Here is a 17,782-nt window from a genome sequence, read left to right as displayed (position 1 = left end):
CATTTTTAAATGCTTATTTTTTTAAAAAATTAATTTTATTAAAAAAATTCATGGCAGTTATGCTTAAAGCTGGATCTCACAGTAACGAACATCTGTGCATTCTAAGCTTTATGATTGCTCCAGCTTTCTTTTCATTCTTCCTATTTACTACCATGATTAACATAATGTTGAGTAAGAGCTTCCAGGTGGAGGAGAGGAAAGGGAAACAGAGGTTCTAGGGAGAAGGAACACTATATATAAATCTCCAAGGCAGTGAAGATCAAGCTGAGCTGCGTGAGTTCTGGCACAGCATAAAGCGAGGAGGAATGGGGAGATAAGCAGGTGGAAAGGCGGAAGAAGTAGGTAGGGCCCAGAAAATGATGGGTTTCATATACCCTATTAAAAACAGTGGAATTTATTATATTCTGTCTCTGGACACAATGAAAACAATCACATGTCAAAAGGAATTTGGAGTTTATAACGTGCCAAATATTAATAGCAAATACTAATATTGTTGAGTCATATGTCAATTTCTTAACAAAATAAATTCCTATACTTTAGAAAGAACAGAGAAAACTAGGCAAAGTCCAGAAGGATCAAAGTTTAAAAAACAGATCCTAAATGCAAGGAAACAAAAAATGGGTTAAAGGAATTAGGACCAAATTTAATTAAATAAGCAGTAATTTAGTACCATAATAAACATGATGCTATAAATAGAATTAGATCTTTATGTCCGCATAAGACTGAACAAAAAGTCACTAGATGAATAAGAGCAGGATCAATTTCTGTTACATAAGAAGAAAGAACAACCGAGGGGAAAAAATTTACAGGCAAGAGAATTTCGACCCTTGATAAGTTTCAAGAAGACATTATGTAATTTGTCCTATATCTTAGGCTTGTGGTTCTTAAAATAGGAGACATAGCTGTGTTCCAAGTAGACAAATAATACCAAGTAGACAAATAATCTTCCTATGTCTTAATTTTTCTCAAAAACTTGGGATAAAATTATTTAACCAGTAATTAATGTAAAAATTTTGAAATTAAAGCAAACATAAAATGGAGTGGAATGAACTGAAGGGGATTATTAACGTAAAACTCAATGCTGGGACTATGCCCCTATATCACCTAGGAATATACTTTTCTCTATCATTAGAGGTATATTTTGGAAGACACAAGTCTGAGAGAAGCACTGGATTGGACATTATGTCATATACTGAGGCCACTGAAGCCTGTATGTTAAGGCTATTGAAACTAGTAGTTTTCTTACCTGGTAGTTTTGTGTAGTAGCCGGGGGTGGTGGTGGTGGTGCTTCTTGTTGCCTCTGGGTATAACCATAGTCAGTAGCTGTGTGTGCAGTGGGGTAGCCTCCATAAGCAGCAGCTGTTGCAGCAGCTGCAACAGCTACTGGAGCAGGCCTGGCAACTGCAACTGTGGCCGCTGCTGGTGCATAGGCAGCAGTAACTGTGTGAGCAGCTACTGGAGCCTGATGGACAGTGTAGCTAGCAACTGTAGTTGGATGAGAGTAGGCTACACCCGAAGCTGGCTGCTGGCTATATTGCAGAGCAGAAAAATAAACATAATACAATTTAATTTTAAAATCTAGGAGTTTAACCAACTTAAATAAAAAGCATATTTTCAAGTAATTAAATCATGGACTACAAAAGACCAAGTATTTGAACTTAATAAACCTCCTAATCAATACCATATTTGTTATTGTTGTATAATTTTCATTCCTTAATCTCTATACATTAGACAGTCACGCATATATGTTTCAGATCATAGATCGTATCACAAAGCAGGGATGACAAACTAGGATAAGTAGTAGTATAAGGAGGAAAAGAAAAACCTGATCAAACTAGGAATTTAAAAGTGTTTGTTGTATGTAAAGTTCTTTATTATGTTTTACAGTTTAACAAAATCTCTACAAAGAAATTACGGTAAGAAAAATATTGTATTCCAATTCCAATTATGGAAAACATTTAAAGTAGAAATTATTACCCAGTCGACTTATATACTTCTAATGCTCTAGGACAGTGGTTCCCAACTGGAGGAGATTTTGCCCCCCAGGGGACATTTGGCCACGTCTGGAGATATTTCTGATGGTGAAACTGCAGAGGAGGTGGTAGTGATGTGTGCTACTGGTATCTAGTGGGTAGAAGCCAGGGATGCTGTTACATATTCTACAATGCACAGGATGGCTACCCACAAAAAAGAATTATCCAAAGAATGTCAACGGTGCTGAGACTGAGAAATTCTGCTCTAGGGTACAAAACTTACAACAGAATATTTATTATTTTAGATAAATTTTCCAGGTTATGGGCATTTCATTATACACATTTATTTTTTCTTAAAAGTGTAGCACATGTTGCAAAAGGAGACCAAAGTCAGATACTCTGCAATCCTAACCACTTAAACCTCAAACAGACAAAAACACTTTCCAAAACCATAAATCAAATGAATTTAAATTCCTTTAGTAATGTTTATTTTTAAGTTTTACATTGAGAGCCTATGTCACGTCAAAGCATGGCCTACAGATGTTAGCATATGAAAGTGTTATTTGTTGTTCTAGATTCTCTGAGTAATACCATCACAATTAGACTTGCTAAAGCTGTATTACCAAGGCAGAAATGCCTTCTAAAAAAGGGAGAGCTCCAAAAATTAATTTAGCTGACAGGTTTTAGCTGCCCCTTAAGTTTTAATATGAGCCAACAGTTAAGAATAACTAAGAAAAAAATACCTGACATAAGCTGAAGCTGCACTAGTAAACTAGAGTGTCTGATTCATGCGTTATGGTACAGGGCATTCTTCACTGGTGTGCACTATACCATAGAAATACGGCATAGAAATAAAACTTGAGGCCATCATATTTTAACTGTATTATGGAAAACACTGATAATTAGGATGTGTTCAAAGGCAACCAATATGAAGCTTATAAGTATGGGTATTATTCCATATAAAAAGTGGAGGACCCGGGAACATTCAGCCTAGAAAAGGTGACTCGGGAAGATATGATAGCTGCCTTCTAATAGAAGAGACTTACTCCATGCTGCTCCAGAGAACAGAACTAGAACCAATGGATGGAAGGGTGGCAGATTTCAGCCCAATATGAAAAAGAAAAAAAAACAAAAACTTAGAACAGAGTCCAAAGAAACTCTTATAATTTTTATTTGGATGAGGTTTTCCATATTTTGATATTAAAATTAGCTAACATTTTCTACATATATGCCAATTATAAGACAGGAAAACGGAAGTTTAAATTGTATTAGTGGCAAATTGGTTTGGGATTGACATCTTCTATGGATAATTCCGCATTCTTAAGAAAAAGTGCCAATAACATATTATACTTCTTCAAAATTCTTAGAACGTAGAAAAAGAATTATATTTAAAATATAAGTACATCAGTTCTGTGAAACTTGCATTTAAAATTTACTGAAAAGATTTCACACAACCAGACAACCGCATAAGAAAGAGTTTCAGTTACATAAAAATTCAGATAATCTTGGATTCCTATACTCTTCCCATTCATCTTTACTGAATATCTGTTCACATTTTTTGGTCTCCAAAACATGTCCTATAGGACACAAAACAGAGTGAGAACAGAATGAGAATGTCAAATCAACTAGGCAAGCGATTTGACCTATCCTGCCTTTGATCCTTAAAAGTCCATGAGACTCAGGAAGGGATGACCATATTATATTCTGGTTTATGTCTACTGTCCCAGCATAATTATTTCAAATATCCTTAGAAAAACTGCCTTTTTTGGGGACTATACCAATTCAATTAAATATCCAGTGGCTAAGTCTAAATAGGTTAATTTTTTAAAACTCAGGTCAAATCAAGTTCAATTTAATGTAAATAAAATTAGTCTTAAGTCAAAACAGTTCAAATCAAGGTTTTTGCCTAGTTTGGAGTGTTAGAATAAAAGACATTAAATTATATCCCTACATAACATGTAATACTTAACTGTCTTTAAATTATTTCTTAAATAAAATAGGATATAAAGTAAGTAACAACCCAAATCTTGTGCCATAAAAATACATTTGTGAAATTTGAGAAGACTTTCATTTACTAAGTACCCAGTAGAGCGGAAGCTTCTATTTAGATAATAACATCGTCTGTGAACAAATTAAATCTAATCAGCTTCGGTGCGTTTTAAATCAGGACAAACTAAATAATAAATCATGAAACAAACAAAAAAACAATATGAGTAGGAAAGATTAAGATATAGATGAAGAATCAGACATAAACTGGAAGGGTATTTCTCTTGGGGGAACAAAAGACAAAGAAAATATTTAGGAATTATTAAAGAGTAAAAATATCCTTTATATTCTTGTACTTAACCTAGAGGTTAATGGCCGGCTCCCCACCTACTTACCAAAAAGTGAAGCCAGCCAGAGGCCTTATCAAAATAGTCAAAGAAAATCACTAGATACTTAAAGAAAGCCCACTATAAACTGCAAAAGACACAAGAATGACTCCGTGCGAAATGGGTATCTCAAGGCAACAGACAAGAATTTTCAAAAGCTCTAATTTGTATCCATAAAAAGAGAACTTTACACTAGTTAGAAAATAAAGTTGAGGGATATAGACAAGATAAGATATGAAAACTAAAAAAGAAGAGAAGACAAATCTAGGAGGTCCAATATCCAACGAGAAGGAATTCTAGAGAGAAAAGAAACAGAAGATGAAACAAATTAAGAAACAGAATTTCCCACTCTTGAAGGGAGGTACATATTTTCAAAGTCAAAGGGCCCACAGAGTGCAAAACAGAATGAAAGAACCACACCTAGAGACATATAACATTTCACAGTAACTCATGACAAAAAAAATATCCAAGTCTCCAGAGAGAAGAAATAACAGATTGCCTACTAACAACTAAATGAAAATCAGACATCTTATTAACTTTAGCAGCTAGAAGACGATAGAGTAATATTTTCAAAACTCAAAGGAAAACGATTATTAATCTAGTATTCTGTACCCAGTTAAACTATTACGGCAGAATAAAGACTTTTTTTGACATTCAAGGACTGAAGTTTACCTCAGACAGGGAGCCTGAAAAAATCTTAAGATATAATCAAGGGACCAACAAGATTTAGAAAAAAAAAAAAAAGGTAATGAAAGACTTCAGGAAATACGAAACTGCTCAAGGCACAATCCTGGAAAAAGACATTACAGCTGAGCAACTGGTAGGGTGTAAAAAAGGAAAATCTATTTGAACTTGAGCCTAGGAAGATTCTTCTATTAAGTGGTACAGGGTCGTAAAAATGGAACACATTAGGAATTACAATCATAGAACAGTACTTGGCTCCACAATAAATACTATTTAAACATTCATAATAATGTAATACTTTTTGTTTTAAAGTTTTAGAATCAACTTAAATTACAAAAGATAAGCTATGATTACAGAACATAATGTAAATGTTATTACAAGTAAAATAATAGCTAACTTGATGGGGAAAGAGAAAGCAAAGTACAGCAGTTTCAATATTCTTTTCCTAAAGTAGAGAGTACTAAGATACTATCTACCTTTGATGGAACTAGAAATGGAAGGTATTGTTTGAAGTAACAGAAATAGCCCTATCACTGAATTTGAGAGTAGAAATGAGAAGCATGAAAAGATATGTACTAAATCCTAACTATGATTGTAGGAAATCAAAATATAATGTGTAAAGCTGATAAGACACAGAAATGAAGCATATTATTTAGTGATTCAGAGGTTAGAAATAAAACCAGAATGAAATAAAGTTGGGAGTCCCTAGGAAGTGGAATCGGGAGGTAGGGAAAAGGAAAATAACAGAACGTTGTTTTCATTATAAGCCCTTCTACACTATTTAATTAAATTAATTAATTAATTTAATTTTTTGGTGAGGAAGATTGGCCATGAGCTAACATCTGTGCCAATCTCCCTCTATTTTGTATGTGGGACACGGCCACAGCAGGGCTTGATGAGTGGTGTGCAGGTCTGCATCCAAGATCCAAACCCGTGAACCCCATATTGCCGAAGCGAGGATGCAAACTTAATTGCTGCACCACCAGACCAGTGCCTATGCTATTTTATTTTTAATTACTTCATGTATTACTGTGCGGAAAAAAAGCATAAAGGTATTGGAATAGAATTCTCAAACTGGCAACCCGAAAGACCAACCAACCCCAAATTTAAATACTTCTTTCTAGTTACTCCAACTCGACTCTAATTTCTACATTTCTACATTTAACCCCAAGCTATACTCAACTCTAGACCATTTTTAGTGCTTTCAAATTCCATTAATATGACCTGGCTTTATGTTATACCAAATTTATAGTCACTACTGAAATTAAGATAACTTACATGTACAAATGGCTTGTCCTTATAAGTGGCATCTAGTAACAGGGAAAACATTTCTATACCTCTTTTAGTTTCTATACAACAGTGGTTCTCAAAATGTGATCCAAGGACTGGTAAGGGTCCCTAAGATCCTTTCAGAGGCTCCAGCAGGTTGTCCCTTTTCCAGTTAGACTGCCTTCATATATTTTAACCCAAACAATTTACTGCAACAGAATGAATGCAGAAGCAGATTTGAGACTCCAACCATCTTAACTGAGATATTAAGATTTGTAAAAATGTAAAATAATACCTCTTGTTTCACTATTTCTTAGGGGGTAGGAAAGTAGTTATTTTTCATAAAGGTATTTTTGATTAGCATGTAGTGGTTTTATTCTTATTTTAAAGTAAGTTAATAGCTATTTTTAAAAATTTTAATATAGGGGCCGGCCCAGTGGCACAGCAGTGAAGTGCACATATTCTGCTTCGGCAGCCTGGGGTTTGCTGGTTCTGATCCTGGGTGTAGACATGGCATCGCTCCTCAAGCCATGCTGTCGTAGGCGTCCCACATATAAAGTAAAGCAAGATGGGCATGGATGTTAGCTCAGGGCCAGTCTCCCTCAGCAAAAAGAGGATTGGCAGCAGACGTTAGCTCAGGGCTGATCTTCCTCAAAAAAAAAAAAAAACCAAAAAAACAACCCCACAACAAAACCCATAAGGAAACAAGTTATTATAAGAAAGAGTTTGCAGAATAAAAAAAAATTCCAAAACACCACAATTATTAGAATTATTGGATACAAAATATAAAATAAGTACACTTAAAGAAGTAAAAGAGATTAACAAAACTAAGACCAAGGACCAAAAGATTGATCAAACACAACCAGATGAATTTTTAAAAGAACCAAACAGAACTTCCAGAAATGAAATATAGAATATAAAAATTATAATCAGAAACTTAGAAAGGCATTACACAACTGATTAGACACAGCTGGGACAAAATTAGTGAACTACAAAGTATCTATAATAATTACCCAAAATGCACACAGAGATGAAAAATTAATTAAAGAACTTAAAAGACCTGGAGGACAGAATAAAAAGTGGTAACTTACATCAAACAGGAGTTTCAAATGGAGGAAAAGAATGGGAGAGAGGAAACATCTAAAAGAATGTATGCGAGTTCCCAGAATTAATGAAAGATAACAATCATCAGATTCAGGAGCCCCAACAAACTTCTCAAGAATGAGGGTGAATTAAAAACATTCTGAGAAAAAACAAAAAAACAAAAAAAACCCTTACTAATAGACCCACATTTAAAGACATTCTCAAAGATTTACTTTAGGAAGAATGAAAATGATCTGAGAATGAATGAATGTTAAGTCAAAAAAATGTGGTAAATATGAAGGTAAACTTAAATAATCACTGACTATATAAAACAATAATTGTTCAACAATGACTGGCTGCAGGGTTAAAGAAAAATCTAAAATATTGTACAACAGCACAAAAATCAGGAGGGGATTGATCAAGGTTAAAGCCTTTTAAGTCCTTGTAATTTTTCGGAGAGTAAAGATACTGATTAACTTTAGACTAAGTGAAATACTCATGATAAATTTCTAGAGGAATCACTACAGGACAGAAGTAGAATGTTTAATTTCTAACCTTGTAAAAGGAATGAGGGAAAAGCATCAATCAAGAAACTGTAGACAGCTTCTGTCACATAAACTATTAGATATGCTTTTCTCCTCTGGAAATAGACTGTGTATATGTGCATTTGTTTCAATTTTGGATAAAATGGCAAAGTAACTGACAGATAAAACATTTTTTTCACCCCTTTTCACAGCACACAAAACACAATTTAACCTTTCCATTAGTCCAAATTTAATGCTCGATATTGCTGATCTTTTCTTTTACAGTATTTTATGTATCTACAAAATTAGTGACAGATTTAACTTCGAGTTTAATATTTTACAATGTGGAAAAAGATGCAAAAATAACCTTCCTCATAGAATCACTCCAAAGACAAACCACCTTTAACTATCTTTATACTTGATATTATAATGTCATGCTCCCAGTAACTTTACAATGCTATTAAAACAATAACTCTATCAACATAGAATTTTATAAGAAATTTAAATTCAGGCTCCATTTCTTCCAAAAAACTAGAGAAAATAAAACAACCAATACTATGATTTTCACTAACTCATTAGAGTGGCAGACTACAGAGGAGTGGGTTGATTAAATGTCATATGAAAACTGTTAATAGTTTTCTTAGGATCTTTAACTCTCAACATACCAGGAAAAATAGCCATTACCATTCACCATCTGGGTCCATTGGATCGTTTACATTTTTTCTATTTTTGAAGTCATTTGACAAATAATTTACATAATAAAGGATAATGAAAAACTATTAGGAATTTTAACATAAGAAGTACCTTAAACCCCAATTTTTTTTTCATATTGTCCTGGTTTTAAAGATATATACACACAAAATGGACCATGTTCTCTGAACATAATCTTTCATCAACTTTCATGCATGAACCCGGAACATGTCCATCTCATAAATGCTGATTCCAGATTTCAAATATATCTCTAATGAGTTCTAACTCATCACTACTTCTGGTTCTTCTTCCTGCACTTGAATTGTCAAAGTGCAATGTTTAAACAATTTTTGAAACATCTGATGGCTCATATTTTGTTGAAGAGAGATGGTCATCTTCTTTGCTTCAAAATTGTAAAACATTTTCAATTTTAGGTTTGGAATGATCAATCTAACGAATCTTTTCATTTCTCCACCATCTATTTCCTTCCAATTACCTTTGTATATTCACCTGCCTTCAGCATTTGTCCACCAGTTGAATCATATCAAGTAAATTCTTCTGGTGCACAAACATCACAAAAAAATCAAAGAATTCTGCCACATACACTTTTAGCAAAATGGGATGTCCTGGATCTTATCACAGAACATTATATAATGAACTCATTTCTATTGACTAGATGAGAATACCACATTTCCTTTTTTATCCTTACAAATATAATGTCTACTCACTGATTCTTGAGTTTGAAAAAATTCATCAAGGAGATTGTATCTGAAGACTCAGTCTGAGATTTTGCTTACACAATCAATTTCGCCATCACCATTACTCTAGAGTGGTGCTATTTTTTGCATTCATCTTATTTATCTAACAATTGTCAAACATCTGCCTCTGTTAACTTTCTTCTCTTTGCCAGTATGGACATGGAATAAATAATTCTGATTCCTCAACTGTGTTGAAGGAAAACTAAAAGCAAACTTTAAAGGTCGTTTCTCTATTTTCTTTCATCTTTCTTGAAGGGTTATGCAGCACTTTGGGCAATGCAATATCCTCCAATTATTTCACTACTGTTATCTTCCTTCTAGTGATTCCAACATCTTCTGTTTTCCTATTTTATTAGTCTTCTTTAGCCTAGTTGGGAATAAGTGACAAGTAAAGAGGAAATAATTCCTAGGATGATGAAACAGCAAAATGTTTCAAGATACAGAAAAATAAGACCACTAGGATGTCATACTGTAACTCTTAGAGTTAGAAAAAGGATCCAATGGTAATTCCAAGATAAAATCAATTTTATTCCATTTTAAAAAATAAGCAAATTAAAAAAAATAAGCAAACTGTATTCTCTGGAAGATCTCTAAGAAAGAAAAAGTCACGAAACGTCAATCCTGGTAACTATTTGTATATAGAACTGCTCAAATATACTCTCAAACTACTGATAAATGCTGATAGATACTGTAAGTTAGTTAAACCAAAATGCCCTATAATTTTCTAGACTCAAGAAAACCACATCCTTCATCATTTCTCAAACATATTAACGTTTCTTCAGGGAAAGGTATGAATATTCACAGTGAGATGGAAAAAAGAACTGAAAACAGCCTCCTGACACTTCAGGTTGGTTTTTACTGTGAAATTGTTTTTACAAACTTACTAGGAGTATTTTCAGAAGTTTTTGGATTTCATAAATGTGGATAAGGAATCATAAACCTGTAAAAACATCCCGAAGTCCTCTAAATATAAAGCTAAGATAACCAGATATTCTCAAAGTAATGGGTAGCCAATGAAGGATTTTAACAGAAGAATGCTGTAATTAAATCTACATTTTATAATGACCATCCTGCTTATAGTAAAAAATAGTTTGGGATGGGCAGGACTGGGAGAGTGAGAAAAGTTATAAAGCCATCTTCATAATCATAGCATTCCCTGACCACATCTATACGGTTATTGTTTAAAGAGGCTTTCTTACTGTTTTTCCTATCAAAAAGTGTCAGATTTCTTCAAATCTCTTTTCAAGGACATTCTCTGCTCATTTAATGCTGACTACTATACCAATGTAATGTATTTTATACAATATATATTTTCTCCCAGAAATAAAAAATGAGTTAAAAAACTATTTTCACTTAACTGATCTTCAAACATAGTGCTTCCAATACTTTAAGCCCATTTGACCTCTAGGACCCTCAAGAACTTATCTGTATACTAATTTAGACTACAAAACTTTTAGGGGCCAGTCCCCCCGCCAAGTAGTTAAGTTTGCGCACTCCACTTCAGCGATCCAGGTTTTGACTGGTTTGGATCCTGGGAGCAGACAGGCCACCAATCATCAGGCCATGCTGAGGCAGCGTCCCACATAGCACAACTAGAAGGATCTGCAACTAGAATATACAACTATGTACCGGGGGGCGTTGGGGAGAAGAAGAAGAAAAAAAAGAAGACTGGCAGCAGACGTTAGCTCAGGTGCCAATCTTTAAAAAAAAAACTTCTAAAAATTTGGTGCTAGTCTTTTAGCTCCAAATGATCAGATTCTAGTTTTCCCATAGTGGCTATCCATTAAAATTATACCAATAACTTGATAACTGTCAAATCTTTAATCCAGCCTCTCTAAGGCCCTACCATTGCTGACTATCTCTCTATCTTCTTTTGGTTTTTATGACAGTACATTCTCCCAGCTTTCTGTCCACCAGTATTTGTTTCTTTCTCTGGTCTTGCCTTAAACTCAGATGTTTGTAACTGTAGCTCTATTTTTTATATTTTCTTTCATTCATTCAAAATGAACGAAAATGTCAAAAGGAATGAATGAAAGAAAAATGAATTTCCTAAATGTTTGATGTATGCCAGGCACTGTACTTTCTCTGCAGCTATAATGGTAAATCACCATCATGTGGATGACATCCAGATTTACACTACCAACCTTCATCCCTTTTCTGAGCTCCACTTCCAAATGTCTACTGAAGACAACAGCTAACATTGATGGAGATGTAATATATGATAGGAACTGTTCTGAGCACTTTACAAACATTACCTCATTGAATTCTCAAACACCACAATGGAGAATGTAGAGGCCTTCCGGATGCTGACAATGTTCTGTTTTTTTGATCTCAGTGCTGGTTACACAGGTGTGTTCAGTATACGACATTTCATCAAGCTATGCTCTTACTATAGGTGCAGTTCTTTGTGTATATTACACGTCAACAAAGAATTTTTGAAAAATCTCAATCCTATGAGGTACAGATTAATATTACCTCCAGTTTGTAGATGAAGAAACTGAAGTAGCAAGAAACTGCCCAAGGTCACATGGTAGGTAGTAGAGGTAACCAGGATTCAGCTCAGGTAGTCTGACTTCAGGGCCCATCCACTCTCAATCACATCAAGCAATTAAGACATTCCTGTCTTGGCTCAACACGTTTCCTTTGTCTAAAATGACCATCCCTCAATTTTCAGAATGAAAGACCATGAAGTCTACCTCAAACTCCACAGTCAGAATCCTCCAATTCTCTATTGTAGTATTTCCTTAAAACTCAGTTATGATCATTATCAAGGCATAGTTATCTGAGGGTATAGCTGTCCCTACTCTCATCTGAGTGTAAATTCCTTGAGAGCAGGGACATATTGTAGATGTTCACTAAATATCATGTGAGTTACTCTCTACAAATATTATTTTAATTTGCATATTTTACAAAACTAATACTAAAACAAAAAAAGTCCAATATTCTTTATTTCATTAATTTGTCCTCTGTAAGTATGAATTAAGAGGTGCACTGTACGTGGCTTTCACAAAATGCTTAGAAATGCCATACTCAGAACAATGATCCTAATTCTGATAGAATAGTGCTAAGGACAATTTACGGACAAGCACAGGAGGTACACACTCCTCACCTTTAATCACGTATCTAAGTAATTTTAACATATTTTGTCAATTACTACATTGATAAGCCTAAGGACTATCTTCTGATTAACCTGATGGTATGTTTCTGAATAATAATCTGGCTGATTTGTTTTTTTCCACAAATACCTCTACTTAAACAGCTATACATTCTAATCCAACTAGCCCATAAGCATAAGTCTATCTCTGTGATCTCTAATTTAATCCAGTAACGTATTTGTCTATCCCTGTACCAATACTACATTTTCCTGTTTAATATAAAGTTTGGGTGTCTGATAATACAAGACCTTCCTTATCACATCTTACAAGATTCTCATGACTACTTTTGGACAAATACTCTCTTCACTATCCGCATTAGAATCCCTTTGTCCAGTTACCCCAAAAATCCTGTTGATATTTTTATTGGAATTACATTAAATATATAGACTACTTAGGAGAAAACTGATAACTTGATTGTATTGATTTTTTTCACTCCATGAACAGAGCCCATCCTCATTTGTCTTTTTTTCTTTCTTTTTTTTTGAGGAAGATTAGCCCTGAGCTAATTCCTGCCAATCCTCCTCTTTTTGCTGAGGAAGGTTGGCCCTGAGCTAACATCCAGGCCCATCTTCCTCTGCTTTATATGTGGGATGCCTACCACAGCATGGCTTGCCATGTGATGCCATGTCCATACCTGGGATCTGAACTGGTGAACTCCGAGCCACCAAAGCAGAAGGTGCGCACTTAACTGCTGCGCAACCGGGCTGGCCCCAATTTATATCTTCTTTTATGGCCTTTATATCCTAATGTATTTTTTCCTTAAAGTATTTCGCATATCTCATTCATTTTACTCCTACTTACTAGGTTTTGGAGCTACACATAAACAGGATTTATTTGAAATTTCATAATCTAATTCAATATTGCTGAAAAAAGAATGCTACTGATTTTTGCCTGATCTTAGATCCAGAAAATCTGCTGAACTCATCATTTCTCATATTTTTGTCTGTTGATTATAACCATCATGTTGCTTGCAAACAAAAAATTTCCTTCCTTCTCTATTAAACTGACACTGAAACTGGGGCCTACCAATTGATACTCAAGCACCTACTTTTAAAACATTTTACTTTGAGATTATAAAGCTCTACATATTAAGTATACGATGGACACCAACTAAGCAGTTCTTTTAAAACTCTTACAGGGGCTGGCCCGGTGGCACATGGTTAAGTGTGCACGTTCCACTTTGGTGGCCTGGGGTTCGCCGGTTCGGATCCCAGGTGCGGACATGGCACCGTTTGGCAAGCCATGCTGTGGTAGGTGTTCCACATATAAAAAGTAGAAGAAGATGGAAACGGATGTTAGCTCAGGGCCAGTCTCCCTCAACAAAAAGAGGACTGGCAGCAGATGTTAGCTCAGGGCTAATCTTCCTCAAAAACAACCCCCCTCCCCCAAAACTCATACAGTATTCAAATCTCTATAGAAAACAAGCACTGATAAAATGCCCACTGAAAATCAGGCACTAGGCCAGGAAGTTTTATATTTAAATCTTCACCTCAAGGCAAGTTAGATGAGGGAACTGAGTCTCAGAAAGATTTGGTTTAGGGATTTGGCTAAGTGACCAAAGAGCAGAGATAGGATTCAAATCCCAAGTCTGACTAGTGCCAAATTCATCTTCTTTTCATTAGAGTATATTGTAAGGCAGTTTACAAAAGCACAGACAAGCATATACTTTAAACATCCTATACAGGGATATTCTGGCTCACCCTACTCTTAAGGCTATTAATAACATATACAGGAAATGTCATCAATGTAACAGCAGCAATCTTTTTGGAAAGAAAATTTCATTATATCAAACTCATTCATGCAACATGAATACTAAGATCTCTGATTCAACAATGAAAGAGATGATATAATTAGCAGTTGCAGTAATTTTTTTTTTGTACGGCCAGTATATTTCCATCACTGTGATTGGTTTCAAAAACCTGTTCACCTGGTTTTTTCATGTTCTCAGTGATTACTCCTTTTCTACCCTACTACTGTTACTTATATTCTTTCCTTCAAGACACAATATTCTTAACACCATATTCAAATAAAAAGTAAAAAAGAAAGAGAAAGGAAAAAAGAGGAAAACTGACCAGCTAATCAGCATAACCAAGTTATCTTAGTGATGTGAAGAGATACTTAATCTTTAGGAACAGATGTGCTGAAGACATCTCAAGAATCATTAGATGAAATGCCTTCTTTTGACTAGCAGATGCTTAATTTAAACCAATGTCCAGACAACAGTCAAAATCCATTTAAACATTTATCATGTAACAACATCTGCTAAGACTCTAAAAATATGAAGGTAGTTATTTTGCACCTTTATACTATCTCTAAAGTCTTTGAATTCAATAAACACTACATATAAAATGGGTTAAAAAAAAAAAAACAGTTGACAAATGACTATTTAAAATAGTTAACTTTAGGGGCCAGCCTGATGGCATAGTGGTGAAGCTCGCACGTTCTGCTTCAGTGGCCCAGGGTTTGCTGGTTCAGATCCCGGGTACAGACCTACACACTGCTCATCAAGCCATGCTGTGGCAGCAACCTACATACAAAATAGAGGAAGATGGGCATAGATGTTAGCTCAGTGAATCTTCCTCAAGCACAAAGAGGAAGACTGGCAACAGATGTTAGCTCAGGGCCAATCTTCCTCACCAAAAAAACCACGAAGCGCTGACTTTATTGAAGGGAGAATAACATTCAGGTATCACTGATACACTAAAACATATGTATATCACAACGAAAATTAGTTTACGCACAAGCTAAAGATTTAGGTTATCCAGGTAATGGAAAAGTATCGTGATTAGACAGATTAGATGGAAAGATGACAAGGAAGTGATACGTCCAAGGCTTTTCTAAAGAGTAAGTAAAGGGAAACGGGCTGTTTAAAACTCTGAAGGAAATGGCTATGTTCTTTTAATAGTGCAATATAACAAAGGATTACTTTATTTTATACTACATATACATATATTTGTATATGTCACAACCCCCCTTCAAAAACTGAACTCTTATGAGAACTTCTGTATCACTGCCAATGAAGGAGGGGAAAAAAATGATTTTGATCCAAAGAAACTATTAATTAGAAAGTTTTTTCCATTGAGAATTATCTTTCCTCACATTGTTTGCTACCTTATGTCCTTATAATTGTTAAAATAATTGTTTCCAAGATTTATTATAAAATTAGATTTGTCTGTCTAAAAGTTAATCCTATCTCCTCAAACAAAAAAGGTACTCTACTGAAGTACGCTGCCTACCCAGCCAAGTTCCCTTCCTGCCATAAAGCCATCCCTATTTTTCCAGCATGATTGAGATATACTTCATCCTGCACACCCCAAATTAACATCCTACCAGAAATACACATACATAAACTCATACAAATTAATACTTAAAGTTTTTTTTGATTTCTTCATTTCTAAGGGAAAAACACATGAAAAGTCAGAAAATGAAAACATTACATTTGCAAGAGTGGCAAATGGTATAATAGATTTATTTACTTGACTTAAAAAATACAAAGTGGGAAGAAAAACATTCAGTAACTAATGGAACATGTAGCACAAGGATTAAGTAAATGCTTACCACAAAAGTGTTTAATATGCATTATACAAATGAAAAACTTGGTTTATCTAGAAGTTATCAGTAGCAGAACTTAGAAGAGATCTTTATAACATCTCTTAAAGAAGCTTGATCTTTAGAATGCCATTATGAGTCAAATATTAACAAGCAATAAAATCTGAATTTAAAAGAAATTTAATCAAATACCATACATAGCTGTAACCAAGACAACTAAGAACCAGAATTAAATCTAGACTTAGGACAGTCACTTCCAGTTGTCTGTATTTAATGACAGGCGAATGAACTACACATTCACATCACCCACATGCAAACACTAAGATTTCCAAGTTTGCATCCTTCAAATTAAAAAAAAATTGCAAAGTAAGCCTTGGTCTTCCATGTCTAAAAATTATGACAATTTCTAGACATGAAGAAAAATGAGCATCGTCACTGCATTCTTTGCATATGCTTTTATTATTAATGCTGTTGTTCATCCTCCTTGAGCCTAAGTACTAGCACTACCAGGCCTGATTTCTTTCCATTAAAAGCAAACAATTTCCATGTACTACATTTATATACAAGGACAGAGTATCTTAATTAGTTTTGCTACTATACGTAGAAATAATGTCAAAAGACTAGTCTTTTCTTATTAGACATACACATAACAAGCAATTTAATAATTTGCATTGTTGTTACAGTTTACTGAAACTTTATGAGATTCAAGGCCAAAGAAAAGTTAGGTACAGAAATTCTGTAATAGTTTCCTATATTGGGATAAAACACATACATGCAACTATTTTATAAAAAAACGATTAAGTATCCTTAAATTGGCATTTCCTGCCCTCACTTCAATCTGTAGGCTCACATTAGAAAAAATATTTCAATACTGCCACAAAGAACCAGACCCAATACATTTTCAGTAAGTGAACAGTTAATAATCCAAAAACCTATTACTCTGCCTATGGTAACAGAAAAATATTATGTGAAACAAGTAAAATTTGTAACGGTTAAATACATCCTTGTGGAGAACACAAAGTACCTGGTAGCACTGGAATTATGGCACGGATGCTGATTAGCTATTTCTTGTTTCCCAGAAAAAGAAAATGGCTTGATGTTTTTCTCTTTCCACAAACATTATTAGCCCTAAAGCGTTTCATCAAAGTAGCTCAGACTTTGTTAGCTGTTTAATTATCACGACTTGCAAGCAAAGGGTTTAATATTTGAAAAACCCCAATCTTTTTTAGTGATACAAAAAATAACGATATCCCTTACAATAAACAGCATCTTAGAATACTATGAAACACGGCAACTTTTTTCTCACAATTACGAGTTTTAACCCCAAAAGATAGCCCAGGATCTCATTTTACAGATGAGGAAAATGAAGCCCAAATTAAGTGACGTCCCCACCGCCATAAAATCAAGAGGAAAAAGAGCCCAGAACCCAGGCCTTCTGGTTCCCAATGATGCCCTTTCCATTACACAACCCGCCGCCGGAAACAAATAAACTACCTGGGTTTAACCAATAGCTAACGCACCTAATACACTCAGATATCTAATACAATCTCTCTCCAGAAAAAGCGTATCTAATACTTACGAGCCCTGTATGCTTACGGTCTGAATCTGAAGGGCCTCAGACTGACTCAAAAGTAACAACGACAACAAAAAAAAATCTAGGGTTCTTGTTTTTTCCTTTGATAAGCTGTATAACGAACTACAGCCACCCCAGAAATTAGAGCTCCC

The 17,782-nt window shown here is 34.6% G+C and overlaps 1 protein-coding gene across 3 annotated transcripts in view; it reads right to left on the bottom strand.

Annotated features, from left to right (window-relative positions):
* ZFR (zinc finger RNA binding protein) overlaps positions 1-17,782 on the bottom strand; it is a 66,389-nt gene that overhangs the window by 47,587 nt on the left and 1,020 nt on the right. For 2 of the 3 annotated variants that reach the window (XR_006890109.1, XM_046671566.1), the window contains exons 3-4: positions 3,020-3,043; positions 1,247-1,529 (exon numbers count right to left, since the gene is read on the bottom strand). Coding sequence is in view for 2 of the 3 variants with exons in the window: in XM_046671566.1 (XP_046527522.1) it covers positions 1,247-1,529; positions 3,020-3,043 (307 nt within the window). In the remaining variant the exon portion in view is untranslated. The remainder of the gene's footprint in view (positions 1-1,246; positions 1,530-3,019; positions 3,044-17,782) is intronic. The other variant, XM_046671567.1, reaches the window with a different exon arrangement.

Source organism: Equus quagga, chromosome 9 (genome assembly GCF_021613505.1).
Source record: "Equus quagga isolate Etosha38 chromosome 9, UCLA_HA_Equagga_1.0, whole genome shotgun sequence".
Lineage (NCBI taxonomy): Eukaryota > Metazoa > Chordata > Mammalia > Perissodactyla > Equidae > Equus > Equus quagga.
The sequence above is the reverse complement of the archived record's forward strand: the minus strand, read 5'-3'. Positions and strand labels throughout refer to the sequence as shown.